Source organism: Dermacentor variabilis, chromosome 10 (assembly GCF_050947875.1).
Source record: "Dermacentor variabilis isolate Ectoservices chromosome 10, ASM5094787v1, whole genome shotgun sequence".
Lineage (NCBI taxonomy): Eukaryota > Metazoa > Arthropoda > Arachnida > Ixodida > Ixodidae > Dermacentor > Dermacentor variabilis.
The window spans coordinates 50,991,286-51,005,040 of NC_134577.1; the positions used below are offsets into that span (position 1 = coordinate 50,991,286).

General features: G+C 48.9%; 1 protein-coding gene across 1 annotated transcript; it reads right to left on the minus strand.

Moving 5' to 3' along the window:
• Positions 1-701: 701 nt before the first annotated feature.
• LOC142559232 (uncharacterized) lies at positions 702-8,840 on the minus strand. Its single transcript, XM_075670860.1, has 6 exons — positions 8,673-8,840; positions 8,066-8,231; positions 4,963-5,185; positions 2,900-3,200; positions 2,068-2,348; positions 702-1,333 (listed from the first exon to the last, which is right to left on the minus strand). The coding sequence occupies exons 1-5, from the start codon at positions 8,838-8,840 to the stop codon at positions 2,073-2,075; spliced, it is 1,134 nt and encodes a 377-aa protein (XP_075526975.1). The 3' UTR covers positions 702-1,333; positions 2,068-2,072.
• Positions 8,841-13,755: the final 4,915 nt, after the last annotated feature.

A 13,755-nucleotide genomic window follows, 5' to 3' on the forward strand; every position in this document is an offset into this window, starting at 1 on the left:
GTTGATAATGCATGAAGTTAAACAAGAAACAGAACAGGCAGAGGGAAATCTGCGCACACTTTCCAACGCCAGGCGCTGTAGGGAGAACACACGCAGCATTTAAGTAGTACTGCCACTTATTCAACGGCAGAAGGAATCTTACCTTCCGGTACAACGCAAGCACAAGGTTATTCCGGCGCGCGGCATGGTTAAAGTTGCTACGAATCTCATTGCTTTTCCGAAATAAGTTTACTTCTTCTTCCATTACCTTCGAATTTCTTCTTTTTTTTTCATTATCGCTCAGGAGATGCTTACAGGAGGCACCGACAAAGGTAACCTGGCTTTTCTTTTTCATTCAAAAATAAGGCAAGAGACAGGATCATGCATTACACTGAACAATCAGCGTCGAAAATGCGATCTTGCTGACAAACTTGAGCAAGAACGAGACAACAGTAAGCGCGATATCTTTGCTCCGCGATTTCAAAAGGAAAGCAATTCTCTCTAGACAGTGTAGTTCTGCAGTGAGCTAGGCTGTCTAGAGTGCCGACTAGACAGTCCGCTCCATTCGCGTGCTTCGCGCAAGAATCTACTTATTTACTCAACATAAGCCAGGTTGCCTCCTTCTGTGTATGCTACTCTTGCTGAAGGAGCTTTCGCACACACGTGATCCTCCCCTGCCTACATCGGATGAGAACTCTACAGGACCATACCCAAAGTGCACTTGACAGCTTCCAACTTTATTCCGCCAGAGAACAATACAAGAGCACAGCTAACACTGACTGCGCCACAGTAACGAGCAAGACAGTTGACAAAGACTCTAGGAAAAAGCAAGTTGGTGCACTGACTTTCAAACGGACGTACAACCAGCAGCCCGTGTCAGCTGTGCGAAACAGACGTTCAATACAACATCATTACAGCGCGAACGTAATAAATTCCGCGTCAACTCGTAAACATTTTCATGGACATGAACTGAGAGCCCTGTACTGACAGCTGACACAGACCGCGTCGACTGCAGGAAACGGGCGTCTCTCAGAACAGCGTAAGACAAGAGTGATAGGCTGAACTTCGACCCAAGAACGCTTCCGTGGACGTCGCCATGACTGGTTCAACTGACCCGTACTTGAAAGCACAATTACTAAAACAAAGTGCACCTGTTTAACCACATATATGCGAAATTCTCGCAAAAGTATAACGTATCCGCGAATTTGTTAAGTAGGCAAACAATCGATCGAACGTCGCTGATGCGCGGTTCCCTTTATGGCAACCTCTAATTTACATATTATATACTATTCAGACGGCGCGGTCGGCGGACGGCGTAGGGCCTGGTGACGAAGCTCTGTCCCACTTGCGATACCTGGAGAAAAACGACCGTTATTACCATTTTGAGTGAGGAGAAACGGGAGAACCGGAGAGGCACTGTAAATCTCTCTAAACAACATCCTTAATGTTTGCGATAATATATTCGAATGTTCAGTTTTGTTCATTCGAAAGATTTAATATCCACAGCTCGTCCCGTCAGCTCATGAGGCCATCTCAAATCTGACGAAATGAGCGTCACGTCACGTTACGCACGTCATTTGAAACTATAGGAGTCAAATGCTTACAACAGCAAAATATCACCATGGCTTCGCAATGTGCACGTATGCTACATCTACAGGTGAACAAGGCAGTATAGAAGTGTAATGGTATGCGTATACGTGCATGCATTTGCAGAATGTGTGCTGTGTCACGCATGCGTGTAGACTTGCCACAGCGCGAATTTCACCAATAGGTAAAAGCGGCGCCATTTCGACGAAATAGCAATTAATACGCTATAAATGATGGTAGTTGGGCCTAGATAGTGTTGTTACAGCATTCACAGTGCATTCCTCCCCCCCCCCCCCCCTTGAAAATTGTGATAAAATCGTGATATTGCGATGCTGCGAAAATTGTGAGAAGATCCAAGTCTGCGAGGGCTATCGCCTTCCTTTACGGTAAAGAAACGCAGTTTAAACGTAAAAGAAAAAAGTATTAAAAATGTGCATATTTGCGCCACCACATTTAGAGCGCGACTACCGAGATCTCACAGCCCGGACGTACACCACTCACCGGGCTCAGTCGAGCAGCTTGATGAGCAGCAGGATCATCTTGAGCCTGCTCATGGGCGCGTACTGGCCGTCCACGTTGAATTCGGTGGCCTGGTTCGCCAGCGCCGGCACGGAGGGGAAGTGGCGCTCGAACGCCTCCAGCTCGCCGAGCACCTCGTCCTGGTTGCGTGGAAAGACCACGGCGATGGCGTCGTCGGTGGAGCCGAATTCCTCGCTCAGCCGGCGCATGAGTGGCTCCAGCTGGCTGCTCGGCATGACGCTGAAGACAGCCGCCGACGTCACCTGCCAGGAGGTAGTACAACCGAAATGGGCCGGGTGTTTTCACTGCAGCTCGCAACAACGACGACCAAGGATCAGTGTTTAATGTGTCCGTGCACTTGAGTTAGGGCGTTCAGACTAAGCATTTCGTCACCTTCAGGTGTGTAAATCAGTTTGTCGCCAGATGAACAACCTTCGGGTGCTAACACAAGCACCGTTATCTGAAAGGGTCCGCGGCTGAGGTAGAAGCGAAATGAAAGAAAAATATCGTCCCCAGCTCGTCGTACTTTCCACCGTTTATGAGTCGTAAAATGGCAGCGAGCTAGCCGGTAATGTTAGCGAGCAGCTACTCTGCAGAAATTATGAGAAGTCCCTGCCCTCTAGTATACCTACCCCATTAGTGATGTGAGCTCTCCATCGTACCCACTACAAGCGGTCTTGGCTCTTTGCGCGTAACTGGGTGTGACCGTCATTTGCTCATTGTTGATGAATACCTAAGGCACGTCCTTCGACCTGGCTGAATTTCCAGCGGCACCATTTCCTTGGAGCGCACCATTCGTCCCGATCGCCGATACCTGCACGGTCCTGCCGGTGGCCTCCTCCGTGAAGAACGAGGTGACCGCGTTGCCCTCGATGTTGGCCGCGGTCACGTGCAGAGCCTGGAACACGAGCACGCCGGGGAGCACGTTGCGAAACAACGCACCTCGCTCGCCTCCCGACGCCAGACGCGGACGGCGAGGCCACGGGCGCAGCGGTGCCACTGCTGTGGACGGGCCGGGCAGGTCTGCAGCGAGGCCCGGTGGCGGCGCGCACTGCGCGTCCAGGCCACGGGGTCGCCACCGTTCGCGGTTCGAGCCAGATGTCGAAGAAGACGGCCTGCAACAGTATTGAAGCGTTTTGCTACTTGGTCAACCTACTTGCTAGTCCTTTTGCGAAGTCTCTTTGGTCTCTTGCAGAGACGACCTCAAAGTCTTCTTGTAAAGTATTTCAAGACGGCTTGTCCTTTCAGGCGCACCCTGTTCCAAGCGGCTGAAGTCGGACGTGTTGCCTATACTTTGCCGTACAAATGGACCTTTCGTCCAAGGAAGATAACGCTTGTCAACTGAACCCTATATATTTCTTTTTCTTTAGGCCTCCTGATGCCGGCCTCTTGCTTTATTTTTACTGACCTGATGGCAAATAAAATCATAACATCAGCTGAAGGAGTGCATAATAAACTACTAACGTTGGCCATCATCTGAACTTTCCAGAGAAGTTGCGGCATTCGGCGGGCTCAGCGATTCATCGCATTCGTGGTCGCAGGGATGGAGCGGGTTCAAATCACCACTGGCTGCTCAAGTTGGCGTATCGTGCGCCGACACTCGCCTTACGTGTTGTGCGAGTGTGGATCCTATCCAGGCATCAGTGTGCCAGTCCTGGAGTGTGAATGAACGTGCCTCGCAAGTTATATTTTGCTCGAAATTCTCGTAAAGATTATTAGCCGCGTTGCTGCAGATACTATTGCTGACAAGCAGAAAGGCGCACATCTTCACGGGTTGAGATATCCCGTCACACAAAGTGATTTAGCGAGGACGAAGCCTTGTTGCATTTCTGTTTAGTAAACACGCAATTCAAGCAGCTCATGAATGAGCCCCATTATCGTTGTAAATCCCATTATACTTGCTTTGCTTCCTGTATTCTGCATTACGAATAAAGGACATCATTAGTAGCCAAATACAGCGCAAGCTCTTTCGCGTATCCTTTTCAGTACCTTACCTGTACATACTGTCGAGTCAACTAGTTCTGCCGTGATTTTACCTGTTAGCCTTTGAGAAGATGCATAGATAAATCAAATGCTCGGCAGTGGTATCAGGCATACTAGGTTTTCTTTGGTCAAGTGACGTCAAAATTCGGAATATGGACTGAGGTGTGACACGCCCTCCCCCACATTAGGCAGACCTTGTGACCGCTTCAAGACTTTAGGATAGCTTCAGGCGACCGGCGGGACTGTGCCACATTTTCTCGATTCTAACGAGCACTTAGTTCTACCGTGCCCTTAATTGTAACGCAGACATTGACCCAACTAACCAGATTTTAACGTCGACTTAACCTTTAAGTTTACTTAATCTTAACGTAACGACAAGATTTTTATTGTAGAAGAGACAGCAACAATTTTTTTTTTATAATTTGATGTAAGTTTTATTCCATTACAGCCACAGCGAGCAGGAGGTCGATCATCGTCGCTGTGGGACGCCTCCTTATCATTATCCCGTAGCTTCTCATGTTCGGTTCCCTCCGTGGCATTTTAAATGTATTTCGCTTTGCCGGCGATGGTAGCCTAACGAGCTTACAAAGCATGCACAAACGATGTCGCAGCTACCGCGCCCCCTCCCGGCTGCAGTGTACGCGTGGATTGGATTGCGGCTGTTTCGAACGACAATGACAATAGCTGGCCACTATCAGTCTTGTGTTCCGTACCCCGTTTAAACGCACTTGCCGTGTTTCTGGGAAAAGAAGTGCGCGACAGAATCGAGTAGATACGGTACTGGTCTCCTACCACAGTACCATCATCCACTAGGCTGCGAATATTTGAGAGACATCAGGCTCAGTTATTTTGGGGCCCACATAGGGCATAGCGGTAATTACCATGACTACTCACCCGGGGATGGCGCCATCCGGTTGTTGCCACGGCTGGTCATCGGCCTCTTCGGAGGTGGTGGCTGCCGCTTCCGCGGACACGTCTTCCTCGACGCGGAACAGGAACTCGCCGAAGATGCCCTCGTGCGTGGCGTCCTCGGCGTCGTTCACGGTTGGGACGAGCTCCAGCTTGAAATACACGATGACTGAGCCCGGGTGCAGGAACTCGCGCAGGCGCTCCACCACTGCGCGGGGACAGCAGGTCTGGTGCTTGTTCAAATGTTCACACTTCACTGGAACTTCAAGCGTCGAGTTTTTCCTCGACTGATAAAAATTTCCAGTGAAGAGCTACTCATCTCAATGGGAAATACTAGTAACGCAGCTAAATACTGCGAAACGGCAAAGACGTCAGAGAAACCATACACATGGATGGGCCGCCTGTAAAATTTTTTATTGTTAATTATCACGCCTGTGCACAACGTTTTCGAATTATGCGCTGGTTCCAATTAATGGTGTACCATTCAAACGGAAATCAGCCGATTGCTATTCGCTTTGTTCCGCAGAGATTTCCGCGACTGTTTTGCAATGATAAGCGTAATGGGTTATTTCCCCCGAGTTACAAAGCGTCCGTCAGATGACAGCAAATTGTTCATTGCAGTAATGATTTCTTGGCAGGCATCGCCGCGATATGGAAAGCTGTAGAAATAATCGACGATGACTGTCTAAGTAAGGGGATAACTGATGTGGGCCGCAAAGAACAAATGGCGACACTAAAAATGCTTGAGAAGTACGCGCTGTTTTTTCATAATACTATACAAAAGTTTTAAAAATCGCCAGTTACAGATAGCACAGTTCTAATCCTTGAACTAGATTACTCGAAGAGGCGGACCTCAAACGAGAAACCAAAATGCGTAATTGTCTAAATAATAAATTTAACTAGTAACGCTTTTACTATGATTACTTAACACCTATTGCAATTTACAAATTCTATATGGTGAGTTTAACGAATTCCGAGTATCGTACCGGCTTTGATGTCCTGTTGCACTGTTGTTCTATTTACAAACACCGTTTCATGCATTGAAGCACTAAAGTAACGAACGCCAAATTTCGTCACCCGTTATGGGAATGAATAGCTCGAAAGTGATGTCTCCCTGGGAATTCTTTCCAATTGCATAAGACTTGCCAACTCACCGGCTAAAATTCATAAATCCCAATATGTGCCGTAAAGCAATCAAGAAAAAAAAATTCAGCGAATTTTCGATAATTCGTTGTTTATGCACTTCGATTTCGTGCGCAAGTAATGCCTCTAGAGTAATCCACCTCAAGGACTAAAATTGTGGTATAAGCCACAGATGATTTTTTGTAATTGTGTACAGTCTAACAAATGCATCCAGTATATTGGCTAGCGTCGATAAAATGTTTGACGGTAGCGGCACAAATTATGTTCGGTATGTTTTGGTGCGGACGACATTCATTAAAGTGTGACAATGACATTGTTACGTCAGCCGGCGTTACGACAATATAACTGGCGGCACCACACCGACGGCGGTGTGGCATAGACCACGTGACAACAGAACCACAACGGCATGACCACGAAGGCGCGATGACATCGGCATGAAACGGAATGACGACAGCGTGATGGCGAAGACGGCACCACAACGGGTGCGCACCTCCACTTTCTCCTCCTCTCGTTTACTCCCCTCAGGCCCGATACTCCTCTGACCATTGAATTTAAGAGTAAGCTCGGGGCAAGACGACTGGACAGGACATGCTCACGAGGTTATGACGCCGAACGCGCCACGCTGCCGTCAGGAGGTGCTTCGATAGCCCAGCTCTCCACTGCTACGAAGAAACGCGACAGCGCCACCGCCCATCTCAGACATCGGCAACTTAAGACGCCGCAAAGCTCTCACGCGACAGCACGTACGTTTCAAATTGGTACGTCTCTGAATGATACGTCTCAGAGTGATACGTCTCAGAGTGATACGTCTCAGAGTGATACGTCTCAGATTAATACGTTTCATGGTGATACGTTTCATGGTGATACGTCTCAGGGTGATACGTCTCACAGAGTGATACGTGTCACAGTGATGCGTCTCACAGAATGATACGTCTCAGAGTGATACGTATCAAAGGGGTACGTCTCAAAGTGGTACGTCTCACAGAGTGATACGTCTCAGAGTGATACGTCTCAAAGTGGTACCTGCGTCTGAATTTGCTAAAAATTGCACAAGATAAGACGTCAAACAAGAGTATACGACAGCACCTGTCCTGTCATGTATGCTAATTAGTCCTCTTGTTTTGTGCCAATTCCACCAAGATCAACCTGCACCAACTAGGCCAACAAGAAGTCCTATTAGCTCGATCGGATACAGGGTCGCATGAGGGCACATGCTTGCAGCGGAAGAAGTCCGCTGATCAGCACGAAAACAGGCGAATGAAGCGAAGATAGTTGTTCGCTTTAGTACGTTAGTTGTTCCCACCTAGCCTCCACAGCTTGCGAGCTGTCGTGCCATTCCCACCTTTGTCGTCGAGCCAGCTAACACGGTTCCGCGTCAATTTCATAATCACGATAATGAGCCGATTTGTCTCCACTGCAGGGTGAAGCCCTCTCTAGCTTTCTTCAACTGCCTACCCCTGTCCTATACGTAAACTGACTCCGTTTTATGCTTATAAGTTTCCAGAACTCATGGCCCCACCTAACCTTGCGTCCTCCACCTCTGCGTTCTGTTGCTTTAATAGCCTTGCCCAAAACTGCTCTTCCTAATCTAAATAAAATATTAGCTGCGCTCCCTCGCTTTCCCATCAACACAGCTGTCTTCCTGTCTCCGAGTTACGCCTGATATTTTTTTCCGTTCCAAGGCTGTTATAGCGGCCCTAAGGTTCTTAGGTCTCATTGTTAACGTCGCTTTGACTCCCTACGTTCTGAAAAACAGAATGCATTTATCATACATTTTATGTTTGAGTTGTTCCTATAATTGCTTCCGTCGCTCACAAGCAACGCGGCAATCGGTGTGACGGCCCGTTAGCGTGCCGCGTTATTTAAACACTGCGCGCCCGACGGTAAGCTCCGGAACTGTCACGATTCCAGCACTCCCGCGGCGCCATATATATAAGTTGCGTACCTCGCTTGTCCTCACCGAGGTCGACGTGGTGGGAGAGGAACACCAGCGACGGTCGCAGTCCTGCCATGCGCGCGATGTTTCGGAAGCGCGAAAACTTGGAGCAGAAGATGTCAACGCACACGTGCGAGCCGCCCAGCGCTGAGGCGAGGGCAGCCCGCTCCGAGTCCTGCAACGGCGCGCTCACGTTTTCACTGCTGCTTGCCGCTTCTTTGAACTATCACACGTGCTTCTAGTGCTCCACATGCAGTTTCACAGTATAACCTCGCATTCAGCAGTGTGTTTACCGATTCTGAGCTCTGACGCTCAAAGCTGGGCACAAGACGCTGTGACAAAAAATGAGTGGTGGAGGTGGAGAGAAGTAATACTGCAATAGTATACAACGCTGGTCCTCCGACAGCACAATACTACTACAATACATACTCTAAAATTGGCACTTCTACAATGCTACTTTAATAATGTAGCCGAGCTACGTGAGTGCGGTCGCAATCAGCTAGTGGCCCCACCTGCATGGCTGCGAAACGGTGCCATTATGTTATACATATCCGTAGGCTGCTTCATGGCTTATTGCTGGAGAATTGGTCGCAGAAACGGAAGCGACGTGGCTCACCGGCGTGCAGCAGACGGAGACCGAGACCAGCTTCCTTCGCAGCAGGGACAGGGCGACCGACTGCCACAGCCGGTTCACCTCGGCGCACGTGAAGAGCTCCTCGGTCTCCAGGTAGTCGAGGACGCTCTCCACCACGAAGTCCCTGGCGGCGAAGGGGCTCTCCTCCATGGCGCGACCGGGGGGCTGGGCTCTTCCAGAGGTTCCAGCGGGGCAGAACGCGGCCCCACTCCGCGTGGCGTTTTCTTCTTCTCTGAAGGTGCGCACGAGCCTCGCGAGGTCATTCGCCCACCTGCTTCTTCTTTTCAAGTTGACTGGAGTCGTAAAAGCTTCACTGTTATATATTCTCATTAAATATACTGATTATCTTTTTCAAATATTTTCATTGTATTTATTTTATCACTTAAATTCTGAATTCTGCGGCCAATTCCCATCGTGGTTGTGTGCCACGCGCATGCTCCTGCGCCTTGTATCGGACGCAGCAACAACCGCAAGGCGGCGCCCCGTAGAGCGAAGAGAGCACCTGTAAAGCGAGATACAAGAAGGAACAAGAAGTATCCGCTCGCTGCAGTAAAGCTAGGGAAACTATGCAGCATGTTTTATTAGAATGTGAAGACGTCTGCCCAGCGGTCGACTTAGGCACCACTGGCCTCCTTGACGCCGTTGGGTTCAGCGAGAGCAGTGGAACAGTAAACATGGCCGCAGTAGGGATTAGTAAGAGGCGATTAGAGGATTGGTGGAAGAAAAGTAGGGAAATGACAAAGAACGGAGACGTACAAAAGCAAAGTTTACAATAGGGGTCAGGAAATTTGGTTGTGGGAGTTCATCGTGTTCTTTTTTCTTTTTTCTTTTTACCTAGGTAGGACATTAGGCAGTATAATAGCAAGAGCTTGGTGGCGCAACCCACCGCCCCGTTCCAAAGGGTATGCTCATAACATCCATCTATCCATCCAGAGCGGCTCGCGCGCTCTACACATCGGTACATCGCTCTGTACCGGAAACGAAGATAGCGTGGCGATAGCGCCACTCAGCCTTGAATTGATGACTGACTTCGTATTCCTGATGTAGAATTGCATCTTGGATCATTTCTATCGCTCTCTCTTTTTTTCTCTTCCAATCCAAAACGCATTCTGTTCCCTCCGCTGCAATTTCAGCGGCATCCCGGCTCCATATACGAGTTCAACGAACTTGGGCACTTCGTGCTTTACGTGGATGGCATGGTAGAGACAAAAGCGCGCGTCGAAACTGCGATCCTTGTCCAGGCCGCGCATGCTGAAAAAGAAAAACGTTCATCGCTCGCTGCGCCGCATTTTCCTAGTCTCGGTACCGAAGATTCTGTCGAACTTACCGCTCGCACACTATACTCACACACGTGCGCGTGCCACCTTCACGCTTAAAGCGCAGCGCACGCGGTTCTTCTGCTGCAAGCTACGCATCAAGCACCCGCAAAAACACGAAAGCTAAATACGTCGTCCCCGGAACTACGCTGGCTATGCAGCGCATCGCTCTCGAACAGCATCGGCTGCACCCAGCTTTGTGATGCAGCCGCGGATGCGGCTCACGTGATGGCTGTATGGGAGCGCGCAGGCGTTGCCGCATCTGGTTCTTACAACCATACGAAGTCAGGGAAAGAAGTGGCCTCGAGGGGCGCTGACTAACACTCCTATAAGTGTTATATACCGGATTATATCTCAAGTCTATAGGTGACTATAGTTGTCGCTGCCACGTTTCAAAGGCTATGCCAGTAGAGATCAGAGTTATAGGGGCTAACCTTAAAGATATAGGGCTAACCACAAAAACTCCAGAAAGTGGGCAGTAGGATGGCCGCCGCGGTAACTTGATTCGCAAAGCACACACCACACGCGCATTGCGGAAGATGCGGGTACGCCTCCCACCTGCGACAAGTTATCTTTTCGTTCACTCTCATGTGCATTTGCTTTATTGTTTCTGAACTTTGTTTAAACAAAACACTCAAGTGCAATCCTGTGCTTTCTCAGGATGCATTGGTTGTTGCTTCGTACGGTTCGGACACGCCGTGGTTGCTTAGTGGCCTAAGCGCGACGTCGCGGGATCACATCGCGGCCGCATTTCGGTGGGGGAGAAATGCAAGAACGCCCGTGTACCGTCCGTTAGGTGCAAGTTAATGAACCCCAAGCGATCGAAATAAATACGTAGTCCCCCACTACTGCGTGCTTCATAATCAGATCGTGGTTTTGGCGCGTAAAGATGTAATTTATTTTCACGCGGTTCGCGCTGGTTTTGGCACGTAAGGTGCCAAATTTAATTAAAAAATGAACAAAACAATTCTCCAATTCACAGCGAGTGCTTTCCCGCATATCAGGGCCGATTATCAACGGCGTAGTCATTCGCGCAAAAATATTTATGACCAATGATAGCTTTAAAAAAAAAAAAGACTATCGAAAGCGCGTAAGCATTCTCGATAGTGTTTAAACGCTACGTCCCAGTTTCTTTGATACCGACACGCCCTCCCAAGCCTTGCAGGGCTGGTCTGTGATAACACAGCGCATACATATTGCGGCGGCGGCCATGTGGTGCGCTCAGTACCCGACTCGCGCTTCACTGAGCTAGTTGCATCCCCCACAAGCCCACGATGGCGTCATACGAGTTGCCCGCAAACGCCAGACAGGCGATGCTTAGACTCCGCATAGAAGAAGCGCGAGGCAACCTCCAGGAATTGAACGTATCTAACTGCATCGTCGCGAAACCGGGAGACATCCTGTGGTATATATCCGGCCTGGAAAAGCTTCAAACTCTCAGGAGTGTTGCGTGTCCCTTCAGTGCGAACTTTCTTCTGGACAGCCTGCTCAGGTCGTTGGAGAACGTGACTCACCTCGAATTCTCGCTCGTCGACAGCAAGGAGGATGCCGAAGAGCAACAGATCAAGATCAGGCATATCAAGCACGTGGCGAACGGGCGTAGGAAAGAAGAGACAGGACTTGGCAAGGTGTTTGTCGAGGTCGAGGGCGAAGAGAACATGCAAGTGCTCTCCGCGTTCTTGGTGTACTGTCCGCACGTGACGGACCTTCACGTTCACGTGGTGCATCCTGCTCGCTCCGACGTAGCCTTCTTCCAGTTCTCTGAGACCTTGGAAGCCGATAGACATTTCGTATAAAGTGCCGCCAGTTTTTCAAGCATTATGTCTCCTCCATGTTTGATTAAATCGACTGGTATTCCATCTCCTGCCGCTTTTCCCTGTTTCATGTCTTACAAGGCCCTTCTAACTTCGTCGCTGGTTATAGGAGTCTCTGTAACCTGTTCATTACTGCATCAATGAATGTATCGTTGCTGCTCTGGGTACTGTACTGGTCATTATAAAATTCTTCCGCTGCTTTTACTACATCTTCGAAATTGCTGATGATATTACCCTGTTTATCTTTCAATACATACATCTTGTCCTACGCCTAGTTGTCTTCTCATTGATTTCATGCTGCGCCCATTTTTTTTACTGCTTCCTAAGTCTTACTCGCGTTGTAATTTCGAATATCACTTATTTTCGCCTTGTTGATAAGTTTTGACTGTTCCGCGAATTCCATCTGATCTCCGCTTTCGATCTTTGTCGTTTCTTAGGTTTTTCGTTACTTCGGAGAGTTTACCTACAGGTTGCCTAGTTGTACATCATCAGCCTAGTTGCACATCCTGATGAATTGGGAGAGAAGATAACAAATTATTCAACAAATGTGGTGAAAGAATGTAATCCCTGTGGCATATGCCTCTCGTATGTTTATTTATACCTGACGTCACCCCATGCTTGCAACAAAAAATATTCGTAATCCGAAAGGAACTCTTGTATCCAGGCCACTATCTAGTCTGGAACAGCGCAACTTGCTTATCTTGAAATAAAGATTCCATGTTCGACACTATCATAAACTTTTGCAATACATAAATGTACTAATGCCAGGACATCTGATAGTCCTCACGAGTCGAATGTGGCTGTCTAAATCAGCGTGAGCTGACCATATGGAATATTGATGTCCAAGTATTTTTCTCTAGCACAGTATACCCTGCGATAAAGTAAATTAATTGAGACGGACGTGGTTTGCTTTTTCAATTATTTTGATTATATTTCCCCTGCATTCTCAAGTTCCTCTTCGTTTCGCATAGTACTAGCACATGTCTGTGAATGGGGTGGCCAGCTGATCTAGCGACACAGCAACAGCGATAACGTCGAGAATTTGTCCGGGGTGACAGCAGCCGTTCTACCTCTTAGCTTGCACTCTGGGCCGGTATGGTTAAGCAACGGATCATTTTTTTCGTTAGTTTCGTTGCTTACTGTGTTCACTTCTTTTTTTTCATTTTAGGTTGAAGCAACGCCTTTTACTTTGGCACATTTGAGACCGCACTAATGTCCAGGAATTCCCTTGGACATGGGCGTTCGCCTTGGTCAACCCCTCTTCAAAATGGACTACCTCTAGGCCTCTCTCTCCGCAGGTGCGTGAGCAACACTCCCGTCGCGCTGCAGGGTGCCCTTGGGTGGAGACTTTGCCAGCTTGAACAACCCTAAGGCTGTCCAGGAGCAACTACATGCGGTGGCTCCCGACTACCAGAGTATCACTGGTATCCGGCAGTTTGGTCGAGGCGAGACAGTGTGCAGGTCGCCAGACCAAACGTGTGTAGCGGACCTGCCCAAGTGTTCCTCGTTTGCATCCATCCCGGTGAGTGCGTGTATACAACATCTTTCATGCATAAAGAGTATCGTGTGTGGCGTCGACTCGAAACTGATTTCACTTGAGACCTTGGAGAAGCTCTCTGTGGCCGGGTGTGGTAGCTGTTTAATGCTGAAATCACGTTCCGGATACTAAGGGAGTCCTCATGGAGTCGGTGATTGCGACTTTCGCCGGTGCTTCTTGTCCATCGGAAATTAAAGCGTCGCCTTTAGTGTTCACGGTCGATCCGCTGGCGTCACGTCCCCTAGAATGCCGTAATTTCTGGTGATATGGCTATAGTGCTGGCGATTGTAAATCTGCTTCACGATGCTGCACATGTGGTGAGGGTCACTCTAACAGTGATTGTGTGGCCCAAGATGATAGATGTTGCCTTTGTGGTGGATCACACACCGCAGGCTATT